The following is a 26,949-nucleotide window of genomic DNA, read 5'->3' on the forward strand; positions in this document are numbered from 1 at the left end:
TTTCTGGTTTCTTCTGGTGTATTTTGCCCTCTGATGAATACTAAGGAGCACTGCTCCACTTTGCTATCTTCCATGTCAATATGATCATTGTGATGATTTCGAAGAGAGCCAGGCCAAAAATCTAAACCTCCTCATCTTGGACTCTTAGGGGCAGTTGCATCACTCTGACTGGGGTGCTGACCCAATCAGTGGTGTCACCAGAGCCTAATTCACCAGCACTTCAGGATTCCCTCCAGGCTTCCACCTCTACTATAAAGGATTCACAACCCAAGAAGCCTGCACTGTATATCTCCCTAAATAGCTAGAATTCCCCATTTTGCCTGTCTCTCCCTCATTGAACAGATTGATAACAATTAGTAGTAGTAATATTTCCTCTGATCTCTTCATAACTGCAATGAAAATTTAAAATGTCACCTGGAAATAGATCTGAACACTAGGAATAAAAGAGCTAAGTCCAGAGTTGGTCCCTAGTCTGTTTTTCCCCAACTTCCAGATCCCTATCGAGTATCCACTTTCTTGCTTCTAAAAATCTAGGACTGGACAGAAATGGAGTTGGTTGGAGTTGCCTTAGAGGGGATGGGAGGCTTTAAATCCTGTATCCTCAAGTTCATAGATGGGGATTCTCTATCCCATTTTTTCTGTCTAGGTCTCCTCCATACCACCCCCAGCCTCCTGACCCCAAGGTCACTCTGGGGAGGCAAACAGGAAAGCTGCAGAAGGCTGAGGCCCCTACTGTTCTCCCCTCTTCCTTCTCTTACACATTCCAGGAAAATACAACCAATGTATGATTCTACTCCATAGTCCTTTGGCTACATAACCCTCTGCCTCATGAGGAACCACCAGCTGCCACTGAGACATTTAAGAATGGTGGAATGGCATCAATGGAATGGGGATATCTTAGGGCACCATGCTGGGTATCTGTCACCCTGTTTGCCTTTCACAGGGCTGTCAGATTGAGAAAGTATTGGCCTTGTTGAGAACGGAGCCTTCAGGTGTTCTCAAGAAGGGGGGAGCTATAGAGTTAGTGTTTCTCTGAAGAAAGATTATTTTTTGGCTAGCATCTCAGCCCAAGGTGTGAGGTATTGATAGGAAGATAGAATAGGTCAGAAAAGGAGCAGGAGCCTCGAAGCATACCCCAGAACCCCAGCCAGAGCTGGAGGAAGGGCTCTGGATGTAAGAAGGACGAGGAGGGAACTTCTGTTTCTTTGGGAATATTGTACTCTGTCCCTGGGAGGGTGTAAAACACGGGGCATTTAGTCGGGATTAAGCAGGGGTTAATGGCCCAATACCCTAGAGATAGGAAGCAGCTAGATTGCTCAGTGGTTAGACCTCTGGGTCTGGAGTCAGGAAGACCCTGAGTTCAAATACAGACTCAGAAACTTACTAGCTGTGTGACCCTAGGCAAGTCACTTAATCTGTTTGCCTTAATCCACTGGAGAAAGAAATGGCAAACCACTCCAGTATCTTTGCCAAGCAAACCCCATGGACAATATGGTCCATGGGGTCACAAAGAGTCAGACACAACTGAATGACTGAACACATACATATTATAGATAGCTGCAGCTGTTCGTTGCGCGAGAATAGGGAGGAGCCAGGCAGAAGCAAATCCCTAGCACATTACTGCACACAATGGTGGTCAGAATTGGGATCCAGAAAGAGCTGAGTTACCACCCAAGGAACGCAGCTGACAGCTGGAGTCTGCGGCGCTGTCAGCATCATTTCACAGAAGTCAGCATCAATGGGGGGTCTGGGAAGCCAACAAGATGCTGATCAAATCAGGGAGGCCAAGTCTAGGTATGGAAAGCAAGCCTAGAGCAAAGTTTCACTGAATGACACTTTCTGATGGAAGGCTAGCTGTGCTCCTTCTTCTTCCTCTAAAGAATGATGCTGCCACCTGGGCTGGTGTCAGCACAGGGGGAGGAGATGAAGGCACGCAGCAATCTGACAAGCAGCGTGGTCGTAGTGCGGCAGACAGAGTGTGAGGCTTGGCCTGCTTTCAGATCCCAGGCCTGACACTTACTGGCTGTGTGGACAGAGGAAAGTCACTTGCTATCTCTGAGCCTCCGTTTCCTCATCTGTGAAATGGGGATAACAATTAAATAAATAAATATAAAGTGTTACATGAATCAACTATGAGATGCAATTTAGATAGAATGATGGAAACTAAGCTCTGTGTAATTAGAGTGATCAAACTTGTCCCCAAAAAAGAGATGAGAAAAGGAACCTCCCTCTCATCTTTGTAGAAGTGGAGACCTATGGTTATAGAACATTTGCACATACCATCAGTCTCTATTAATGCGTTTGTTTTGCTGAATTGCTTTTCTTTTCTTCTTTTGTCTTCTTTGTTCCAAGGAATGGCTCCTTGGAGAGGGGCTTCAGTTTCCTCAATTGTAAAATGGGGATAATCATCACACCTACCTCCCAGGGTTGTTGGGAGGATGAAATGAGATAATAAGCGCAATGTTTGGCACATAGTAGGTGCTCAATAAATGCTTGTTTCTTTCTTTCCTATAAAAAGAGAAGATACTCACACAGTGAAATGGATTTGTGATCTTATCAATCTGAGAATTCCAATAATTCAGATCTCTGACCCATCCACACCTACCCGTTGTGTGCATACTTCATCCATCTCCATTCGAAGTTCATCACAAGGGGGTCCATCCAACATGCTGGAGACCCTCCTCACTTCCTCTCAACACTTGGAGAGGATGAGGAGAGCACTCTGCCTGGCCGTCCTCATCCCTCTTTCTTTCATACAATTATAGTTCCTCATTGGTTGCAGGTTACAACCTGATTCCAATCAGTTGCCACCCATAGGGTAGGTGAACCAGCCTCAGTGAAAGAGTGAGGAGCTCTGAGGAAGACACAGGAGGGGGGATGTGCCAGGCAAACCACTGCTTCCACAGTGACCACTATCCCTCCTCAGACCCCAGGGGAGACAGCCCAGGACCTTGAATCCAAGAGCCCCAGGAATAGCGGGGCTTCCAGACCAGCTCCCTGAAGTCATCAGCCAGGGACTCAACCTTTCAGAAGATGTGACCTGGCAGCTGCTTCTGTGGGTGCTGCAGACCCTGCCTTCTCAGCAGCTATAGCTGCTGAGGACCCAGATAAGACACTGGCACTGTCAAATGTTTCAACATCAAAAATGGACATGGTTTTAAATGATGCTTTAAATGACACGTTAGTTAGCCACTGCACCCTAAGGACCATGGGACCATGTGCATCTGACCTGTACCTGAAACCTCCTCTATGTTTTACCTCCCCCATTAGAATGTGAGCTCCCTGAGGGCAGGACTTGCTTTTCTATTTGTAGCTCCAACAGCACAGTGCTTGGAACATGGTAAGTGCTCCATAAGCATTATTTTATTCATTCATTGACCTGCCATGTGACTCTCTATTGGCTTCTGGGTGATGCTCATCTTTAGCTCTTTGGAGTCAGTTAATGTTTTTCCAGCTCTCATTACCATATGGCAACACCGACAAAATGTTTGTGTTGGAAATATGGGCCATCACTGTTATGGAAAACTTGGAGTCAGCTAGGTGCTATAACAGATAGAGCGCCAAGCCTGAAGTCAGGAAGACTTATCTTCCTGAGCTCAAATCTGGCCTCAGACACTTACTAGACATGTGACTCTGGGCAAGTCACTTTACCTTGTTTGCCTCAGTTTCCTCATCTGTAAAATGAACTGGAGAAGGAAATGGCAGACCATTCCAGTATCTCTGCCAAGAAAACCCCAAAAGAAGTCAGGAAGAGCAGTACACAACTCAAATGACTAAACAACAAGAAAGTATTGAGGATAGAGGCCGGATTTGAACTCAGGTCTTCTCAAGTTCATATCCTTCCTATTTCAGGCCCACTGTTCAGTGGGCATGAAAGTTTATCCTTATGTCTCAACCCCACTTTTGACTCTTCAGTGCCTCAGAGGCACTTGGACAGGGTAAGTATGGGATTTCCATTTCCAAAGAGTTTAAGTAAGAGAATAAATTTCCTTATCCCACTCTCTAATCCTTCTAGGTTGGATTAAAGGGAATTCCTGGAGACAGAGGGGGTAGTACAGGTTGGGCTGTAGAGGGCCTGGCAAACTCTGGAAATGATGGGATGTAGGATCATGGGATTGGCCCCAGAAAGCCAAATTCCACCAGGATGCTTGAACTAGAGCTCCCATCCTGAACCTCACCCGGCCCCACGGCTCCTTCAACCAAGAGCTCTGCTTGTGGAAAGGGGGTGGGCGGGCAGGCTGCGGTTTTGCTCAGTGCCTTTGATTTATTGCCTAATTCAGGCAAAGAAGAAAGGCAGCTCATCTCTAAGCTGGAGACTTAGGGAAGAGACTCGAGCCTTACATCTTCTAAAAGCCCAGCCAACAGAGCCCCACTCTCTAATCCTGGGGTGCAGGCCTCAGCCTGCCACCAACTCTCACCAACCCTCCCGTTTGCACCGCTGCGGTTGGGTTCAAAATGTCCCCCCCAGGCACTGAATGTTTATTGGGAGAGAGACAGAGACGGAGAGAAGTAGTAGACTGAAGGAGAGAAGAGGTTACATTCTCTCTAAACAGACACACTGAGGAACAGACAGCATTCCAGAGGTAGAGAGAAGTCTCGAATCAGAAACTGGAAGATTAACAGTGACTGGGGGACAAATACAGAGAGAGAAAGGACTGGGTCAGGGTGGAGGGAGATTGAGAACAGAGACAGGGAGAAACTGAGGGCAAGAGACAGACCAAGAGTAAGCCTCAGGAGCAGAGAGAAATCCAGACACAGAAAGAGAAAGACTAAAAGACAGAAACAATGAAAGAAAAAGAGACAGAGATTGAATTAGACAGAAATGGATATTGATAGAAACACATCAAGAAAGAGAGGGTGGGCTGTGGAAGCGAACAGTGGCACAGGGTGATGAAGACGGAGGTAGAAAATTCTAAGGCTGGGAAACGTGGATAGGGCAGGAGAAGGGAAGAGACACCACTATGGGAAAGACCTAAGGACTCCTCCTCCTTTTTGGTTATCACTCCTCCAAGATCCTCATTGTCCTGGCAGAATTCTACCCTGGAGGATAACTTCTCCCTCCTCAGAGAGCTCTCTCACCCGAGCTGTGAGGCCTGGCCGCCATCTTCCATGTTTGCCTGCTACAAGCACCTTGAGATTGGGACAGGCTGGTAGGCAGTCTGCGCAGAGCATTCAATGCAACAATAAAAATTTGCTTGCTCTATGTAAAGCACCGAAGAGAGAAGAGAAAACAAAACCAGTTGCTGCCCTCAAGGAACTTATTTTTTACTAGGGGTATACAACATGTTGAAGAGATAAAGAAATGCAAAATCGTTTGAGGAAGGAGAGAGGACTAACAACCAGGGGGATCAGGAGAGGGTTCATGTAGGGCAGGGGTGTTAATCTAGTCCATGAATAGATTTCGGAGACTCTGTTAACTTGTTTGTTTAGTATCTTGATAACTGAGTTCATTAAAAATTAATTTCCTTTGCAATCCTGTGTATTTTATTTTATGCATTTAAAATATTATTCTGAAATAGGGTCTTTAGGCTTTAGCACACTGCCAAAGGGATACAAAAAACCTGTTAAGAGCCCCTGATGTAGGAGGTAGCACCCAAGCTGAGCCTCAAAGGAAGTGATACGAACTCTAAAAGCTGGAGATGATAAGGGAATGTGTTCCAGGCATGAATAGGGATAGTTTATGCAAAGACATTGAGATGGAATACCAAGTTTGGGAAATACCAAGTAGGGCTATTTGGCAGGAATGTAGAATGTGTGAAGAAGATTAATGTGAAATAAACTGGGAAATGTTGGGAAACCAGATCATGAAGTGCTTTAAATGCCAGAGTAAAGAGTGTGTATTTCACTGAAAATTTTTGAGAAGGGAAGTGACATGGTTAGGTTTGAGGAAGATTGCTTTGACATGTATGTGAAGGATAAATTGCATAGGGGAGAAACTTGAAGAAGGGAGACCAATTAGGAGGCTACTTACAACAGTCCAGCTTAGAAATGACGAGAGCCTGAACCAAGAGAGAATAGGGGAGGTATGCATGGAGCAGAGTGGACAAATTTAGCAGCAGATTGAATGTAGAGAAAGAGGAAGAGCAACAGAAAAAGAGAGGAGAAGTGGGGGGGGGGAAGGGGACAGGGAGAAGGAAAAAGGGGAGAGGAAGATAAAGGAGGGAGAAAGGGAGAGGGAAAATTTTTCAGCTTACAGGCTGGAATAGAAAGAGATGGTGTCTTGATTTTTCAGTATCTAAAATCGATCATCAGATCAGTTGCAAGGAAAAACCATACGGAATCAGTGTGGCTAGGAAATACGAATGTTCTACGTCCCCTACTGAAAAATAACACCTAAAATGAAAGGTGAAAGTAACAGGGATGACCAAGCCAGGAGAGGAGAAGGGTAAGCGGAAACAAACAGATAAGCTTTTTTCGAGACTCTGAAAGGACACGATTAATTATACTAAGAACGGGAACCCAACAAACTTCCTCTCCTTTTGACGACAGAACCAGGGTAATTGGGCTAAAATTATAGCTAGAAACATTAAGGTTAGACCTCAGATGGAAGAAAGAAAGAAGGAAAAACAAACCAGATTTCTTCTGTTCAGAAACATTCTTAGCTTCTTTTTAGAGGGGAGGGGAATGAGGTATAATTGAGAGAATCCAGGTTTGTTTCTGGGCTCAGCACTGAAACTCATGAGAAGATACAGGTGCAAAGACAGTCCCCAATATGAAAAGACCTATCTTCTTTAACTAGCAATACCACTACTTAGCATGTAACGTAAGGGGAAGAAAAATAGTGGGGAAAGGTTCCCAGATACACAGAAATATTTTTAGCGGCCTTTTTTTTTTTTTTTTTTTGGAATGGGAAGGAACTGGAAAGTGAGTTCTCAGTGCTTGAGGAAAGGCTGGACAAATAACAGTATATGAATGTGTAAGGGATGGGGCCATGATTAGGGTAATCTATTGATTAATTCCCATTCAATGTTAGGAGAACGTCAGGGCTTCCAACTTCTGCACAGGAACGCTGTTGACTGAATGTATAGAACGTATGGAAGAGCCTTTATTTCAGCTCTCCTAGAAAAGGGGTTTTCTATTTAAAGGATTATAAGACGTCCCCCTTCCCACAACTCCGGAAGCAGTTGATGTTGCTTTGTGATAGAAGGACAAGGCATTATTAAACATATGCTTCGCATGTGACCTGAGAGGGGAGTTCTGTTTTGAACCCTGACCTCCTGTCTGGAGCAAAATGGATTTTGAATTCTAAAGAAGCATTTTCACTGGTGTTCCCATGCCTGGAATTCTCTTCCTCCTCATCTCCATCTCCTGTTTCCCTGGCTTCCTTCAAGTCCAAACTAAAAATCCATCTTCTATGGGAATCCTTTCTTGGTCCACCTTAATGCTACTGCCTTCCCTCTATTGATTATCTCCAATTTAGCCTGTATATATCTTGTTTGCGCATGATTGTTTTCATGTTGTCGTCTCCCCTCCATTAGACTGTAAGCTCCTTGAGAGAAGAGACTGTCTTTTACCCCCTTATATCCCTCCCACTTAGCACAGTGCCTGGCACATAGCTGGTGCTTAATAAATGCTTATGAGTGATGGAGCATGATCCCAGACTCTAGCCTTCTAGCCAGCAAAGGGAAAGAAGATTTCCTGGCACCAACAGTTTGGGCAATTGTCTCATGGGTATGCCCAACTCTAGAGCTCGCGAATTAGATTTTCTAGAGAGATTTCCTGAAGCAGTGTGCTCCTTGGAGCAAAAAGGAAATACTCCACATTATTCCTGCACAACGTCCTACTTGGAGAACAAAGCCAGTGAACAACTTAGAGAGTGTAGCAGATCTGGCAGAAAGAAGATTGCTTTTTCGGTAGCCCCCAGTGTTTAATTTCCAATGAAGTCTAAGCCACAGGGTGGCACTATGGATTGGTAAGGGACCCTGTAAGAGAGAAAGATTTCACCAGAATTTTAGGGTATTGATCTGATAGTAATCCTGAGTTTAATTCCCTTTTGGCAGGAGCTACCAGGTGATTTGAGTGGATTTCTTATCTGTTCACAGGTTCTCTCCAGTCCTTCATGCCTTTTGAATTTTCTATGGAGGCTGAATCAAAGGTTCTTCCATACTCTGTATGTATTCAGACAACCAAGTGCCTATCCAGAAGCTGGGAGCCCTATTGTTTTCATTTGGGAAACCAAGACATGTGTCATATTTAGATATGTTTCTGAAGTACTCCAGGTGGAGGCATTGTATCAAGGAAAGAAAATGACCCTCATGGATCAGCCCCCAAGACCAGACCCTGTCCACATGAGCCTAGAATGCTTGAGAAGGCTGAGCCACAGGTTACGCATGTAAGAATGTCTGCAAGAAATGATAGGAAGACTTCTGAGAACTTGGAAAGACTTGTAGGAACTGGTGTAGATTGAAGTAAGCAGGACCAGGAGAGCAATTTACACAATGACCACAATAATGCAAGGGAAAACAACACCACAAGACTTCATAGCTCTGCCCAATCATGACTTCAAAGGTCTGATGATGGAGCACACCTCCCTCTTCTCAGCAGACAGGTGCTGAAGAATAAGAAATACCTTTTCAGACACGATGACTGGGTTGACTTGTTTTGCTTAACTCTCTTTGTTACAAGGGAGAGTTCTGTTGGGGTGTTGGGGTGGGAGAAGAAAAGTGTAATGAACATGAATAAATATTTTTTTAAAGACCTGACTTTTTAAAAAAAAAAACAACTTCATTTACAAAAGTTCAAGCTTCTTCGAAAATGTCATTTCACTATTCATGTTTGCTACTCCATACTCTCAAGCTGATTTGAATGCCAAAAGTGGGGAAGACACAGGCAAGGTCATGTATAATGGGAAGAGGAGGCGGGTCATTGTCCTGAGATATGTCCTGAGATTAAAAGAAGAGGAAGTTGTCATCACGTGGGCTGAATCCTCTATGGTTAATTTACAGAAAGACATGAATCCAGTGAAACGATGGAAACAGTAGAGTAACAAGAAAGAGGATTCTTCCCTTTACCAAGGAAGGTATTGGAATATCAAGCTCTCCTAAGGCAGCAAAATATTAATTTATAGCTTATTAACAACCTGAATGACAATCCCTTGTCGTGTGCTCGCCTTATCTGTGTATATGCTTATTCTCCTAGTAGACTGTAAACTCGTTTTTAAAATTATTTTTTGCAATGCAAGGATCTAAGACATCTCCAAAGGTCTCATAATGGAAAATGCTATCCACATCCAAAGAAAGAACTAGGAAGTTTGAATGCAGATTGAAGCATACTGTTTATTACTTTTTTCCTTCTGTTTTGTTTTGTTTCCTCTTTCTTGTGGTTCCTCCTATTGGTTCTAATTCTTACTTACAACATCATTAATGTGAAAATATGTTTAATAGGAAAAACATTTTTTAAAATTATTTTTTCTCTTTGAAAAAACACAACCTTTTTAAAATTGTTCCCTTTATTCCCAAATGTGCCTCTTCTCCTCCCCTCCTCTGACAGTCATCTCTTGTAACAAAGAATTTTAAAAAGCAAAAGGAAAAAGAAAACGGCCCCTCAAAATTATCCAATCCATCAATGAATCTGACAGTATATCACTGTTCTGTACCCATAGCCCCCCACTTTTCCAGTGAACAGAAGGACATATTTTCACCTTTTCTTAAACCAAGCTTGGTAGAGTGTTCTTTCCTTAAAGGCGAGGATTCTTTCTTGGTTTTGTATCCCCATACACACAGGACAAAGTAGAATCAGAGAAATTCAAATATTTGTCATCTCTGCCACGTAAGAGTCAAACAAAAATAAGGACTAAGAAACTCTGTAATAGTGAAGTAAGCAAAGGGGAAACTCGGATTTGGGAGCACTGTTGGCTTTTGATATCGAAGTTCCACCCGTGGCTTGTTTAGGAACATGCGTCTGTGTATAATCTGACATACACCTATACTTACAAGATTTTCAGGCTGTAGAGACCAGAAAATGCTTGTCCTGGGATGTAGGAGAGGTGATTTCCAGACAGACGACTGTAAAACAGAAGGAAAGAGAATATGAAGGGTTACCTGGAGGGAGGGGTGGGTTTTGTTAGTAATTACAGTCAATTCTCCATTATATGGGAAAGGATTACAGTCTTGGATTACCCATAGCATCCTATCAACTACTCAGCATGGTTCTAAGATACTGACATGATCAGGAAAGGAAGCGGTGAGGGATCCGGGGTCTGGGACAGACAAACAGAGTTAGACACAGAGACAGACAGAGAGTGAGTATATATGTTAGGTATGTGGGTTTCCCCTATTGCATTCCCAAAGCCAATATGTATATGTGTGTGCAAGTAAGTGGGGGAGTATGTGTGCATCCCATGGCATTACAAAACCAAATGTGGCAAACTCTCATTTATCCAGAGGTCTCGGGGAAATTGGCTGTTCTAGTCAATTTAACATTCTGACTCACTGAGAGTTAGCATACTCACCACACAGGGAATGCCAATTTTCAAAGAATACAAAGGAAAAAGTACTCAGTGTGAAAACTACATTAAATATAATTTAATATTTAATGATTCAGAAGGTATTTATTGATCTTGCAGAATCTCTGAGAGATTACTGTGACCACAGAATAATAGACTGTTAGAACTGGAAGAGCCTCTAGAGATTGAGAAATCCAAACCCTGCATTTTGCAGTGGGGTAAACTGAGGCCTGGAGGGGGAAAATGGCTTGCCTAAGTAAATTCTTACTGCTTTAAAAGGTAGAGTTAATTTTGAAGTTGTTTCACTAATAATCATTGATAAGAGCATCTTTATTTTGATATTTATCATGAAAACATTTTTTCCTACTGACCTTGTGGTTTCATTGATGTAGGAGGCTATAAGTGAGGAACTTCCTCTACCAACTCAGATTGACACATTATCTGAAATTTTTTGGGGGGGGTGAGGCAATTGGGGTTAAGTGACTTGCCCAGAGTCACACGGCTAGTTTTTTTTCCTATTATCTGAAATTTAGAGAATTGCCTAGAGTCTTGAAGGTAAAGTGATTTGCCCAGAGTCACAAAGCCAACATGTAGCAAAAGTGAGACTTAGAAACTATATTGGTGGAGAGAAGGGAGCTATAGCGGGGAAAATGTAATCTGGTTATCTGAGCACTCAGATGTGAAGATTCTGAATAAATGGGAATTTGATATAAAAGTGACCTTTGGAGAAACCATAGCTTAGGATCAACTCAGTTCAATAATTTTATTAACCAACTACTCTGTGCAGAACACTGGGTTAGGGGCCTAAAGAGACACAAAATGTAGATGGCACATTCCTTGCTCTTCTTAGGATTCATTGAATCCTCATTCAGGTATTTAATAAGTGACTGCTGTTTGGTTGGTTGATTGAATGAATGAATGAATGAATGATGTAGAAAATGAGGCCTTCTGCTATTCCTTGTGTCATATTCTTTAGTCTTGCTTTCTCCAATTAGTTAAACATATTTTGTAACGAGAGCGTAAGGTAAATTACAGAAAGACTACTATTTCAGGTGTATGTTGGACTAATGATCACTGGGGCAGCTTCCATCATTATAGTTCTGTGATTCTATAAGCTGCATCTCTAATTATAATAATAATTATTATTATAATTAATGATGATAATAAATAGCATTTATATAGCACCTACTATATGCCAGGCACTGTGTTAAGTGCTTTACAAATATTATCTGATTTTACTTTCACAACAACCCTGAGAGATAGGTGCTATTATTATCCCCATTTTTACAGATGAGGAAACTGAGGCAAACATTGCTGTTCATTTTTGTTCACCACCCCAAAATGTCCTCTTACCACCTCACATCTTCATGACTTCCTTTAAGATAGCGGCTTAAGACTGTTTTCTTTAAGAAGTACAGTGAGAAAGTGATGAAACTGGAGTTAAAGACCTGAGGACCAATCCCTTGCTCTGCCACTTAGTACCGCTGTGACCTTGGTCAAGTTGCTTAACCTCTTTGGGTCTCAGTTTCCCCAGCTGCAAAATGAGAAAGTTGTAATATATGACTTATAAGGACCATCCAAGTTTTAGAGTTTTGATTCTATGATATGATGCCTTCACTGGATAATCCCCAGCCACACTCTTCTATCCCAAATCTCCTTTAATTCAACTCAACAAACACTAAGCAACTAGTAAATGCAAGATATTGAGCTAGTTGGTGGGGATACAAAACCAAGAAAAGACCCTTGCCTGAAAGGAAAGGATGTTCCACCAAGCCTGGCCTAAGAAAAAATGAAAATATGTCCCCTTTCATTGGAAAAGTGGGGGACTGTGGGCATATAATATTACATATCCTCATACATACACTATCAGATTACCTGATGGGCTGAATAGTTTTGAGAGGCTATTTTTTTTCTTTTTTGCTCTTTTTATTCTTTATTATAAGAGATATCTATCAAGGGAGGGGAAAAGGATCATGTTCGGAGAGGAAGGGAACATTTTTAAAAGGGTTTTTTTTTTAAAGAGGAAAATAATTTTTAAAAGAGCTTATAGTCTACTAGGATGATAAACATGCACACAGATAATTATATAGCGCAAAACATATATACAAAATAAACACGAGGTAATTTCTGGGAAGAGTCCTAATAACTGAGGGAATCAGGAAAGGCTTCCTGTAAGAGGGGAGATGTGAGCTCATCCTCAAAGAGAGCTAGAGCATCCGAGAAGTAGAGAGGAGGAAGGGGAGCACTTCAAACACAGGAGACAGGCAGCCTGTGCAAAGACAGGGCGGGAAGATCAGATGTCATGCATGAGTAAAGGAAGCATTCCAATGGAGTTAGAAGGCAGAGCACACAAGGAGAAAGCACAGAAAATGAGTCTGGAAAGACAGGTTGGAGCCAGACTATGAAGTGCTTTGGAGCCCAAAAGGATAAGTTTCTATTTTATCCTAGAGACGCCAGGGAGGACCTGGAGCTTCCTGAGTTTGGGAGTGTCTTGGTATGCCCTGTTCTTTAGGAATACCCCTTTGGCTGCTATGGAGAGAACTGGCTGGAGGGAGGGGATTAGAAGCGAGGAGCCCAACTAAGAGTCTGCTACAATAGTCTGGGCAAAAGATGGCAAACACCTAAGCTGCCATCACGGTGGTCACAGGAATGAAGAGAAGAATAGGAATGCTAGAAAAGTGGTGGATGTGGAGTAGACAAGGGACACATGAAATTAATAATCTGTGCTTTAAAATTCACTGGCTTATTTCTCAGCATCAAAATTATTTTCCAGCTATTTCCCTCTTGTAGGTAGGATAATCCCCTCTCCACGTGTATTATCACAGAATTTCAGGACTGGAATAGACCTCAAAAACTGAGTCCATCCCATGCCCCAAGAAGACTCCCACTACAACCTAGCTGTCAAGCGGTTGTCCACACTTAGCTTAAAGACTCCAATGAGTCCGCTGCTTCCTGAGGCACGCCAATGCATGACAAGGCACTTGAATGAGAGACTCTAATGTAGGGATAAGGGCAGCTAGGTGGCTCAGTGGAGAGAGCCCCAGGCCTAGAGTCAGGAAAAGCTAAGTTCAAATACAGTCTCCGACACTTACCAGTTGTGTGACCCTGGGCAAGTCACTTACCCCTGTTTGCCTCAGTTTTCTCATCTGTAAAATGACTAAAACAACAAGAGGGATACAAATTCTAATGTTGCAGGATAGTACACCACTTTCTCTGGAGGAATACGGATAATATATTTTTAATAAAAATACCATGTTTTAGCATTAATAATAATAGCTGATATTTATATAGAATTTTAATGTTTACAAAGCACTCTACATAAGTTATCTCATCTGATCCTCACAGCAACCCTGAGAAATAGGTGCTATTATTATCCCCATTTTACAGATAAGGAAACTGAGGCACAGAGGTTACGTGATTTTTCCTAGGATTAAACAGATTTGAACTCATGTCTTCCTGACTCCAAGATCAAATGAAATCATTTGTAAATGCACAGCACAGCGCCTGGCATACAGTAGGCACTTAATAAATGCTTGTTCCCTTCCCTTCTCCCTTCTAATTCCCAGCTTTATCCACTGTGGCACTAGCTGAATGAAGGAAGATATTCAGTCACCAGCATCATCTACATTTCCTTTCTCTCCCAGCTCCTTCTTAACTTTCCCCTCTTTCCTCTTGCCTGGGAATCCCTAGCTCAGATCCCCCTCCTTGAGGAGGCCCAGAGCCAGATCCCCATGGATGCCCTCTCCCAGGCCACAGTCCTGGGCCTCCCACTTAAACAGGCTTTGCCTGCCTCCAGCCCACCCTCATCCCCAGCCATGGCAAAGAGCGGCTTCTACTCACAGCTCCTCCAGGAAGCGCAGGTGAAGGAAGAGTCCAGGCTGGAGTTCAGTGAGGTTGTTCATGCTCAGATCCCTAGGAGGAAAGCAAGAAAGCACGAGGAAGTGAGATCATTGCTGCCATGGTGACTGTTGCTGTCTAGTCCACAACCCCGTGCCCAGAGGTCATCTCCAGACCCACGCAACCAGCGCTCCAGACTCCTTGGTGGTCTCTTCAGATTCCTGCCCCTGGCTGCTGACTGGTGAGTTTTCACCTGATTTTACCGAGTCCCAGGCCTACCATGCCTCTTCTTTGGCATCTCCAGGCTTCCTCAATTGCTTCCCCTTTCCTCCCTTCTAATTCTTCTCCCCAGAGGAGCAGTCTTCTATTAGAAAGTAAGCTTCCTGAGGACAAGGACTGTCTTGATTATTCATATTTGTATCCCCAGCGTTTAGCCCAGTACCTGACCCTTGGTGAGCGCTTAATCAATGCTTTTTTATTCACTCGTTCAGAGAGCCACAACAGGAGTTCCTATAACAAATATCACCACCTCAAATACTAGATGCCAGCTGGGTATTCCAAGCTTTCAGAGGCCAAAATGGACTGAGAGGCAGGAGGACATCCTGGACTCATTTCTATGTTTTCTCCCTTTGAGGCTGCGCCCTCTCTGTGCCTCAGTTTCCTCACATTCCCTTTATCTCATCTGCCTCAGGGTCATAGAAGAATAAGATCTTAGAGCTGGAAGGGTTCTTGGAGATTGTCTCAGTCAAAACCCTCATTTTACAGAGGAAGAAGCTGAAGCTTAGAAAGGCCAAGCTATTGACCCAAGGTCACACAGCTAGTTGTTGGTAGTAGAACCAGAACTAGAACCCAGATCTCCAATACTTTTTCCCCCCACTACTGTGCACTTATGATGCTAGTTGAGACTGGAACAGCAGAGGGATCTGAATTCCTTAAAAGGAAACAGACTAGAGAAACCAAAGGTTACTCTGCTGTCCAGCACATATTCCTGTAAAAGACGTGACTATTAGGGACAAATTTCCAGACGAATCACTCTAACGGTTTTTTTTTTAAAAGGGGGCTTTTTATCTAGAATACTCCAAGGACCGGAGGATAGGGGTGAAGGAAGACCGTTGGCTTCAGAAGTCATTCAAGTCTATCCCTTTCTCCTTCTAGGTTTTTCTGTGTCTCTCTTTATTTCATTAATGTTTATCAAAGCAGAGGTCTGGAATCTCCCCCCTTCCCAACCTCCAGAGAGCGCAGGGTAAATTATTCCGAGATGAATAATTTGAGAACCAGTTTCTATAGCAGGATCCCAACTGAAATCACTCTGCCTTTGCTGTCTTATCTAAGATGGCAAACTGCCCAGCCTATGTGGCCCTTTCAGTGCCACCTTCCCTTTGACAAGCCCTATACTTGCTAAAATAACAATCTGAGAATCATAGATCTAAAGTTGGAAGGACCTCAGACCTCCCAGGCCTGCTAGTTCAACCCTCTCACTTTACACATGAGGAAACTGGAGCCTAAAGAGATAAAGTGACTTGCCCTGAGGTCACATAGGCAATAAGTGTCAAGAGGCAAGATTCATACCCAGGTCCTCTGACTGCAGAGCCAGCACTCTTTCCCCTCCAGGCCCCTGCTTACCTCCCCCAGTTAGTATGTTTCCAGAAGGAAATTTTCAGGGGAAAGAAAAAAAAAGATGCAGGTGACAGAAGAAGGTAGATGGGAGGGTCTGGGAAAAGAGTGGTCTTTCAGGGGCAGTTAGGTGGTGAAGCGGATAGAGCACCAGCCCTGGAGTCAGGAGGACCTGAGTTCGAATGCGGTCTCCGACACATAACACTTACTAGCTGTGTGACCCTGGGCAAGTCACTTAACCCCATTGCCTAGTCACAAAAAAAAAAAAGAAGAGTGGTCTTTCCAATGTTCTGAGTCGCCTAGGGATATGGGGGCTCACATCACATGTGTTGATCTGTGAGCTGCATCCTCACATAGACCAGAATCAGGAGAGTGGGGCAATTTATGGGGATGAGGTAAGAGATGAGTAGCTTTTTCTCTGTGTGCATTGCCATGTGTTCATCAACGTTACAAGAGCCTTTAGGTGCCTCCCAGTTTGAGCTCTGTTCTAGACCAACTAGGTCCCTGCCCTCAGTGAATTTAGAGTCAAAGTCAGATACCCTAATGTGATTGGCCATACACAGGATGCAAGGACAACACTTAACATGAGCAATAAAGGCATTTATATCTTAAAACAATCAAGTGTTCCTCCTATAAGGAGAAGCACATTTTTTAGGGATGGGGGGCTAAGGAGGTCACCATAGGAGTGCCATTCAACTCAAGAAACATTTCTTAAGCACCTAGTATAGGCAATAGAGAAGAAACTAGACAGTCACTGCCCTCAAGGAGCTTACATTCTCCTGAAGAGGGTTCAATGGATACACATATAGGTAGATATAATACAAGGTATATAGTTATGGGAGCAAAGAAGAAATCTGGACAGAGGCACTAGGAATATCTGAAGGCGGAGTTCTGTTCTTAGTTTGGATAGATCAGGAGAGGCACCTAAGCTCAGCCTTAGAGGAAGACTGGGATCCTGAAAGGTGCTGATGAGGAGGAGGATATCAACCTATGAGGACTTCATGGAAGAGGTAAGATTTCAAGCTTTGTTTGATTTAGGAAATAGAACACCTGGAAACACTGGGTGGGTACTTGGGAGAAGGAAAAGAAAGTGTGGTACAAGAACGCCCACTGGTATTCTCCCTGGCAGAATTCTCTCTAAAGGAACAATCCATGAGTACCTATAATGACACCTAGATACCCCTCGGTATCACACATGGAAGTGGCAAAGTCTCATGTATATGTAGGAAGGGTATTTGATCTGTGTTTTTGTGTCTGAACTATGTGTCAGAGGTTGTTTGTGAATGCCTGGGTGTACAACTGATGTTTGTGTCTGTGCGTGTGCCTGACACATTTGGCTACCAGGGAACACTGTTTCAAGTTCCCAACAGCTATTGCCCACCCTTTGTAGCTCCCACCCACCTCCCCCAGGGGGACAGATGTGAGACCAGTCCAGACCACCACTATATTGGTCTCCTCAGTATGTCTTGAATTTGCTTCCCTTCCCCAGAAATCCACTTTCGTTGCTGAATCCTGGCCTTGTCCTTTTCCCCAAGAACCCCCACATAAGGTTTATTTTTGTTGCTCTCAAAGACAGGCTGCAGTTAGTCTAGGGAGGGGGGGCAGGGGAGAGAAGGAGAGAATGCATTCTGGAGCCCAGCTCTGATCTATAAAAAGACTGTTTAGTCTCAAATGTTTTATCTTTGATAAGGCCTGGGCTCGATCTCAATGGCCTTTAAAGAAGGCGTTTCAGGCCTGGGCAGGTTCGATCAAGAAAATCTGAACGCTGAAGTCCAAACACTCCTTTGTCTGAAATTCTCTCTCCCCACCGGGAACAAGATGGCCATCTTTGGGGCAAGATGGGGCCTTGTTCTGGGAATCAGAGCATGTTTGAGCTGGAAAGCAACCTTAGAAATTATCTAATCCAAACCCCTCAGCATATAAATGAGAAACTAAGGCTTGGATTGTTTTAAGTGACTTGTCCAAGGTCATACAACAAATTAATTCTTGAGTCAGAACTAAGACCCATATTTCCTATTTCACAGTGGCTGGCTCTTTCCATGACTTCAACAAGATTGAGTCAAAGAGGTATTTTTGATGGTGATGATAGCCATAAGAACAAGTTACATTTATACAGTGCTTCAAGATTTACAACACACTTTTTTTTACAACCCTTTGGGGTAGGTTTGGAAGAGTATTATTGTCCCCATTTTACAGATGAGGAAATCAAGGGTATTAGTGACAAGTCCAAGGTTACAGTTACTAAACTTGGGACAGCAGCTTGGTATAGTGTGGATAGAGTCCTGGACATAGTGGGGGATGGAGGGACTGCATTCAAATCCCACCTCAGATACTAGCTGGCTGTGTGAAGCTGAGCAAGTCATTTAACTCTTTGAGCCTCAGTTTTCTCATCTGCAAAATAGGGATAATAACTGCTCTGAGAGTCAGCGTGGCATAGTGGGTTGAGAAATAGCCCTGGAAGAAGACCTAGATTCCAGTCTGACCTCCACCACATACTAACTTCAGGACCTTGGGCAAGTCACTTAACCTCAGTGGCACTGTCTAAGACTGTTACAGAGCAAGGGCCAGTCAATATTGGTAAGTGGAATTGTTTCATCTCAGAAATCTCAGGTCAGATTTTTTTTTTAAATGCTCCAAGGGTTGCTTAAAGGATTGAATGAGGTATGTACACGCCAGTGATTATTACCATCAAATTTCATACAGCTGGAATTTGAACAAGTGGGGGGGGAATAAGCATTTATTAAGCACCTACTATGTGCCAGGCACTGTGCTAAGTGTTTTATAGCTATTAAACCAAGAGATATTATCTCATTTGATCTTCACAACAACCTTGGGAGGTAGATGCTAGTATGATCCTCTTATTTTACAGATGAGGAAGACAGAGGTTAAGTGACTTGCCCAGGGTCATAAAGTTAGTAAACATCTAAAGCCTGTGATTCAAACTTAGGTCTTCGTGACTTCCGGTCCAGCGCAGCTTCCAGATGTTGTGACTGCATCACCTGCACTATGCCGCGGGCCCCCCCCCCCACATACACACTGCCCCTAGAACGGAAGCAGAAAGGGAAGGAAGCAGGAGTACTACCAAGTTTTTGAGACTGGTCAACCGAGCGGGTTTTCAGATTCAGCCCAGGTGCGGCTCAGGTGTAAGGATGAGTGGGGCAGACTCTGTGGGGCCGGGGAAGGGAGGGGGCTGGAGTGGTGGGACTACTGGAATTCAGGTTTGCAAGATGGAAAACCTGGAGTCTTTTCCGTCTCCTCCCCCCCCCCCCCAGAGTCCCCCTCTCGCCGACAGGGAGGTTGGAGGTGCTGCGAAAACGATTATTTCTAAATATTTACCCTGAGCATTTCTCAACTTGTATCCACAGGCTCAGGAACCGGAGTTCAAGGGGAACGCGGGGCATGTGACTCAGGGTTCATAACTCACCTGTCCCTCCAGGGGCTGCTTCCTAAGCTTTGAAGTCGCGCCCCTTTCACAAACCCCGCTCTTACCTTCCTGATTAGCACGCTCATTGTTTTTTTTCAAAGAGGGGGAGCAGGGGGAATAGACGGTGCTTCTCTTTCCTCTCCCCCCATGCCCATCCTTCTCGCCCCCCCTCTACGAGCCCATCAGATCCTGTGCTAAGACCACATACTGGGCTCAGTGTCTATAAGGGAGGAGCGGAGGAGAATGGATTTCAAATGGGGGAGGGGGCAGGGGTGAAGTCCCATTCTGTCCTGGCTGTTTCACAAAAGGGTAGGATGGGGGTTGGGGTTGCGGTTAAGGCTAAGGGGAGAGAGGAGGGGACAGGAACTCGCAGGTCTGGGAGGGGACGGTGGAGAGGGCTAGGAATGAAGGTTTCAAAGCAGAGATCCTCAAAGCTGAAGCCCTACACTGCGCGCACACACACACACTCACACACATACACCCCGCCATCCCTTTTCCCCACCTTCCTCCCGAACATAATCAACACAGGACTGTGGAAACCCGGAGAGAGTGCTGTGTCCGCGAGCAGGGAACTAGGAAGTCCTAAAGTATGTGGGGCTTTCCTTCTTGAAGTCTTGCTGGCGATTCTCATCTTTCTCAGATTGTGTCGTATCAGAAGCCTTAGGTTCGAATCCCACCTCCGCTACTTATTTATTACCCAACCCTGACAGCTCTTCTGGGGCTTCAGTTTCTTCATTCTGTAAAGTGAGACAGTTGGACTAGAGAGGGTTTCTTAGGGTCCCTTTCATCTCTGAATCCTTTGACCCTAACTAGGGTCACTGTGAAGAGGGTAGACCGGGACAAACATTTCTGGCTCATGGGTGTGCAGGGGACATAGCAGAAAGAGAACTCAGAGGTCATCCAAGAGAGACAGTGTCCTGCAGTGGAAGGAAGGCATTCCAGCCCCTGTTTATAGTTTCTAAATCTGGAAGAGACCATCTAGTCCAACCCCTCCATTTTACAACAGGGCGAATTAGAGGCAGTAATTAGAAGAGGCAGGATTTGAATGCAGACCTTCTGACTACAAACCCAGTAGTCTTTCTACACTCTTCCAGCTCTCAGTCTTATGATCAGCTTGCCTAACATCCTTATTTTCCAGATGAGGAAAATAAGAGTAGTAACTGGAAAAGCCCAGTCCTTGACTCCCAGGATAATCTTCGTTCCATTCCACCAAGTTGCCTTTATGTACATCTATGGATTCTGGTCCATCAATGTATTTGTGTTTTGTGGGTATCTATACATGTGGATGTACAGGTGGATCTGTGTGTATAGTGGAGGTCTTCAAGCAAAGACTGGAAGAGCCTTTGTATGTTTCCCGCCAGATGTCTTCTGAGGTCCTTCCTAACCTTCCTTGAAGCAGCCTACTCAAACTTCCCCGCTGCCACCTCCACACATGCCAAGAGTTCCCCATTCTTAATGAACAAAAACCTTTCAGCCCATCACACCATCCCCTCCGGTTACCGGCCTCCTGATTCTGACACTTACAACCAGTGACCTTGGCCACAACACTTAACTTCCTTTGACCTCAGTCTCCTTACCTATAAAATGAGCGGAGTGGACTAAATGATCTCTTTGACCCTATAACTCTATACCTACCTCCCCTCCCTTTCAAAGACAAACTCTTAGAAAGAGCTATCTACACTAGCTGTCTCTATTTTCTCATCTCCCCCTTCCTCTACTCCTCACAAGCTCCTTTCTTTCCAACCTTTGTGCAGAAATTTCTCTCTCTTAGGTGTCAGTAATGGTCCCTTTAATTGTGTGGCTTGGGGGAAATAGCTCTGACTCTACAGGCTGTAGTTCAAATCTCACCTTTGAAGTTTGCTACATGTGTGACCTTAGACAAGTCACTTAACCTACCTAGATCTAGATTTTGTAAAAAAAAAAAATTTTTTTGTAAATTTACAAAATTTTTGGTAAAATTTTGTAAAATTAAGAGAGTATTCAAATTCTACAGGAAAGGTAAATAAGGATGAGGACTGGCAAAACAGCATAAGGTCACACTTTAAAGTTGGAAAGGACCTCCGAGGCCATCTAATCCAACTCTTCATTTTTACAGATATTCTCAGATATTCTCTCTCCTTCCTTCCTGGGTTATTTTTTCTTTCTTTTTATTTTGAATACACTGCTCCATTACATTTCTCTTCCTGTCAATTTCCTAATCTCTTTTTCAGGTTCATCATCCAATGTCCAACCCTCTCTATGTGGGCAGTAATCCAGATCTCTTCTCTCTATGTATTTTCTCACTTGTTGACCTCATCAATTTGGTTTATCATCTCTAAGCAGAGGACTCCTAAATCTCTAAACACGTCACTCTCATAAAGTCTAGACCCCCATCACTACCTCCCTGCAGGACATTTCCATTTGCATGTCTCACAGCCATCTCAAATGCAGCATGTCCAAAACAGAATTCGACTTTGCCCCTGAAGCCACCCCTTCTCCTAACTTCTCTATTTCTGTTGCGGGCAGACAATCAGATTTGAAACTTAGCTGTCTTCAGCTCTTCTCTCTCACTCATTCTCTATATCAGATCAGTTGATCTTCCTTCTACCTTCTACCTTCTCAATATTTTTCATATCCATGGGGTGTGCTGGAGCCAGCTCCAACCGCTTCTGTGTTGTTAAATTTTCAGTGTCAGCATTACAACTCAAACACCGGCAAACAGCTGTACATCAGGGCTTGCTTAATCATTTTATTGATTACCTAGATTTAAGAAAGAATTTACAATGCAGATTAAATGAAAAAAAAAAGATCCTACATTTTCCTTGAGGTGTTGTTAAACATTTTCTAGAGCACCCCTACATCCATCCATCCCCTTCTCTATACTCACACAACAATTAACCTCCCCCAGAATCTTATCACCTCTCACGTGGACTATTGCAAAAACCTCCTAACAGGTCTTCCATCCAGTTTCTGCTTCTCCAAAGCATCCTTTGCACAGCTGCCAGACTGAAATTCCTCAAAGGCAGATCTGACCCCCTGATAAATAAGCTGCAATGGTTCCCTCTGGCTTCTAGCATCAAATACCAACTCCTTCATTTGGCATGTAATGTTCTTCCCAGTCTAGCTCCAGCTTACCTTTCTACCTGATAGATTCCCCCAGGTGTAGGAACCTTTGGCCTCCAGGACACAGATGGCCCTACAGGTCCTATTTGGTCAAAGAGCCATACTTGAGGACCTAGAGGGCCATATGTGGCCTTGAGGCCGCAGGTTCCCCACATCTGCATACTCTGGCTACACTTACTATTCCCCGTACAGAATGTTCCTCCATTCTTTTGAACAATCCTGGAATGTTCTGTCTTCTTACTGTTGTCTCTTGAAACTTCTTTCTCCTCAAAGCTCAGTTCAATCACTGCTTCCTTCAAAAAAACTTTCCTGACTCCTCCAAGTGTTAGATGACCCCTTCCACAAAAATTACTTTACATTTTTCATATATATGCTGTATTTACTTAGGTGTAAATGTGTCATATACTCCAATAAAATGTAAGTTCCTTGAGGCTGGGAACTAGCTCACATTTATCTTCACATGCCCAGCAAGCTAGCTCAATGCCTAGCACACAGTAGGTACTTAAATGCTTATTATTGACATATTAAATTGACTTATTATTGACTAATACAAAGAGGAAAACTGAAGCTCGGAGCCAGTAACCACCATAACCAGTCCTAGGACTCCAGGATTGGAACTAGGGGCATGGGACCTTCTACCAGACACCTTCCTTGTCTGGGCTAGATTTAGGTCTCACTTTTGGTCTATTTCCTAGTGAACGAAAAGAGAAAATCTGAGAAGAAAGTAGAATAAGAATTACTAGAGGAGAGGGACAGTGACCAGAAGAAACCCAGGGAGATAGAGGTCTTTTAAGACCTGATTCCAAAATACACTAGAAAATGATTAGGCTGTTTCTAGAGAATTGAAACTCTAGAGCCAGTGGTATTCCTGAGTCCTTGACTGGAGCGTATTTCTGAGCAAAATTCAATTCAATGAGTATTTATTACCAGCCCTCTATGTCTGCCAGTCAATAAGCATTTAGCTGCTACTATGTGCCAGGCACTGAGCTAAGCGCTGGGCATACAAAGAAAAGCAAAAGACAATCTCTGTACTCCAGGAGTTCAGAATCTAAGGGGAGAGGAAACATGGAAACCAATATATACAAACAAGTTACAAATGGGATAAAGAGAAAAGAAACGACAGAGAGAAGCTAGAATTAAGAGGGTTTGGGAAAGGCAAGGCCTGCCAGGGTCACAAAGGCAAGGCAAGAGTGACATTATCCACGACCTCTTCCATGAATAGGGGACATTCTACTTGGGGGGGAGGGGGGAGAGACAACATGCGCAGAGAGAAGCAAATACAGGGTAACTTGAGGAGGGTGCCCTGACAACTGCGGGGATCAGCAGAGGCTTTGCCTAGAAGTTGGCACCTGAGCAGAGCCTTGAAAGAAGCTAGGAATTCTAAGAGATGGAAGGGAGAAGGAAATTCCAGAATACATTCCAAAACCGATTCAGTCCCTCCTCTCCAGTACATAGGCCCCCACCCCAGCTCCTGGGGCAATTTAAAATTGTTTTCAATTGAGGAATGGGAGAGAGGAAGGAGTTCAGACCTCTGTGCCTCAATTCACCTCGGACAGTTGCCACACACTGGCCACACCTTCAACATAAGCCTGGCTACTCAAGGTCAGTCCCTACAAGGCCTGTCTCAAACCTAATTTAAGACCATCTTTTTTCTGTTTTTTTTTTTTTTCCCCAGCAGTTTCTGGAGCACCAAAATCTTCCCCAGAAGAGACCAGAGCCACGCAACTCAGCACAGTCAGCCACAGTCAGGAAAGGGGCCTGGAAGGCTGGCAGGAGGGAGGGGAGGGAGTGGAGGGGAGGGGCAGCCCCCAGGCGCAGGAAGGAGAAGTTTCTGGCTGCATGTTAGGAAAATGTTCTCAGGGCTTCAGTCCTGTGAAGCAACCAGACCACCCAAGGGAACTGGGCGAGGCCCTGTCACCATAGCAATGGGGAACAGGTTTGATAAGAGTGAAGATGCTGGGGAGGTGGGGGTTTGGGAACACTGGAATACCATAGAACCGAGACCTCTCTGGGGAAGTCCTGGGGAGGCTGGGCCTGGGAGTCTCTCTAAGAAGTCAGTCTATTTCTTGAGCCCATCAGGGAACTTTTTTTTTTTGGTTGTGCCTTTTTCCAGAGGGGAAGGAAGCCACAGTGGCCTGGGCCTCCATCCAGCCTGCACTAGGGTGGTTATCTCACTGTGATCTGGGGGAGACAAACAAGAGGCTTTTAAGGCAGGGGGAAATCTGACACTGAAGAAAGGTAGCCCCATCTCTTGTCTCTCCCCACTCTGGGTTCAGTTTGCTCATCACTGCAGTCAGGAAGAGACCTGATCTACATTCAGAGATAGTCTCTACTGTCCATCTCCTGGGACCCCCCTGCTTTCAGGCATAAGTTCATTCTGTCCAAACAGATAGGGGAGGGGGAAACAGGGGTGGGGGTGGGAAATCTCCCCTATTTTTAAAGATCTCCTTTGAAGAATACCTCAGAGACATGAAGATGATCCCAAGGTCTTCCTTCCCTCAGCCTTCTTTTGCCAGTCCCAGCAGCCTGGTCGGCCTCAATGCCTCCTTGGAGGAGGGCCTGGTAGATTGCAATGAAAACCTTCTGCAGCTATCAACTCCTCTCTGTGTGGGCATGGGCGAGGCTGGACCCACCACACTGGGCAACAGTGTAGGGGAGGAGACGGAGCAGGAGGGCTCCATGTGCACATGGTAAGAGATCTGAGCTCTGACTGCATAGACTAAAGATGCTTCCTTTTCCCCGGAGGACAGAATCAGTCTTATGTGACACCAGGAGGTTAGATGAAGGGAGATTAGATAGGAGGGAGGATTAATAGACACTCAACAGATTCTTGTTAAGTCAAAGGACTTAAGAACTGGAAAGGACACCACATTTTAAGCCCCAAAAGGTAATAAACTGGAGAAGTAAATAAAGACCAGAGAGAGTGTTATATTTGAACTTGCATTCACCCCTCCCCTTATATGTACAGGAGCCCAACCTTATAAGCCCAAGATTGAGAATTGGAAAAAAGAAGCCAGCAGAGGGACTGTGTGACCTGGCTTTGCCCCGAGTTCCTCTATCCCCGGCAATCAATCTGCTTCTACTGCAAGGAAACCACATCGGCCTCATTACCTGTGGCATAGGCCGTAACCCCATTACACATGAGGGCTGCTCCATGGGACACTTTCTTGTTTCCCCTTCATGTTTCTCTGCTTGTTTCTTCACTAATTTTGTATTTTTAGTCTTGGAATCTTGGTGGTGTTTTGAATTTGAATTGATCACGGAATCAGACTCCTTGTTTTTCTGGAAACTGGTTTGTTTGGTAATTATACATTAGTATAATTATTTTTCCAGCAGGGCATTTGTGAATCCTATTAGCATATTCTTTGTTCTTAATTTAATCTATTTTGCTTTGGTTATTTTGCCTCAGAAGAGGATTTTTACCTTTCCATTCTGGAAATCACATTTTGTGTTGCATTTTTCCCCCATAGTGAGCAATTGTTTTTTAGGCAAAGAAAATTTTATTTTATTTTCTGATTGTATCCTGGAATTGTTCTTCCACTGATTATGCCAGAAAGTCCAGTTTGTTTTCAATATCATAGTTTTTTATATTTCTTTTATTTTCCGGAAGTATAGAGAGCTTATCCAAACTAGCTAGGCTTCATACCTTACTTGAGGTTAGCATGAAACTCTTGTCATGAGATGTGTTTGTAGCTGAATTATATTAATGCGCTAGATGTTTATGAGTCAGTTTTGAATGCCTACTGTATGACTAGCTTTTCCCTATAAATTGATACATGAAAAAGTTATTGAGACTCTATTCATGGTTTTGAGGTTCTAAGTGTTGCTTTGAAATTTTGTTATGCACAATAGGTTAATTTACTATAATCCTGCACATTTATTGTTTGCATTAATGTTTTAGTATTGATGTTGCCACATATGGTACAATCTCTAAAAAAAGACGGATATGGCAGAATTTGAGTTGCATTGGCAGGCATTTATAATTGAAAGACTAGAAGTCTCCTGATATTAGGGTTAGATTTTAACCCTAAGAATGGAAATATCTTAAAGATATATATGCAGATATATGAAAGGTTTAGAAGTGTTCAATTAAGGCCACTAATGTTAAGACAGGTGAGACAAATCCCAAGTTTTTCTAATTCTGTTGTTCAATTGTGTCTGACTCTCCATGACCGTACTTGGGATTTTCTTGGCAAAGATACAAGAATGGTTAGCCATTTTCTTCTCTAGTTCATTTTACAGATGAGGAAACTGAGGCAAATGATGTTAAGTGACTTGCCCTGGGTCACCCAGATAGTAAGTGTCTAAGGCCTGATTTGAACTCAGGAGGAGGAATCTTCCTGACTCTAGGCCTCGCACTCGTATCCACTATGCCATCTAGCTGTCCTTTCTAGTTCTACCTGAGGGTTTTGACCATGGAGATATATATATAGATATATATGTAGATAGAAATATAGAGATATAGAGATATGGGGAGATAAATAGATAGATAGATAGATAGATAGATAGATAGATAGATAGATAGATA

The 26,949-nt window shown here is 43.8% G+C and overlaps 1 protein-coding gene across 1 annotated transcript in view; it reads right to left on the reverse strand.

The window, feature by feature from the left end:
* LGR6 (leucine rich repeat containing G protein-coupled receptor 6) overlaps positions 1–26,949 on the reverse strand; it is a 159,410-nt gene that overhangs the window by 99,361 nt on the left and 33,100 nt on the right. Inside the window, exons 2-3 of the mRNA XM_027843436.1 lie at positions 14,285–14,356; positions 9,933–10,004 (exon numbers count right to left, since the gene is read on the reverse strand). Coding sequence (XP_027699237.1) covers positions 9,933–10,004; positions 14,285–14,356 — 144 coding nt within the window. The remainder of the gene's footprint in view (positions 1–9,932; positions 10,005–14,284; positions 14,357–26,949) is intronic.

Source organism: Vombatus ursinus, unplaced genomic scaffold (assembly GCF_900497805.2).
Source record: "Vombatus ursinus unplaced genomic scaffold, bare-nosed wombat genome assembly UNPS02014909.1, whole genome shotgun sequence".
Classification (NCBI taxonomy): domain Eukaryota; kingdom Metazoa; phylum Chordata; class Mammalia; order Diprotodontia; family Vombatidae; genus Vombatus; species Vombatus ursinus.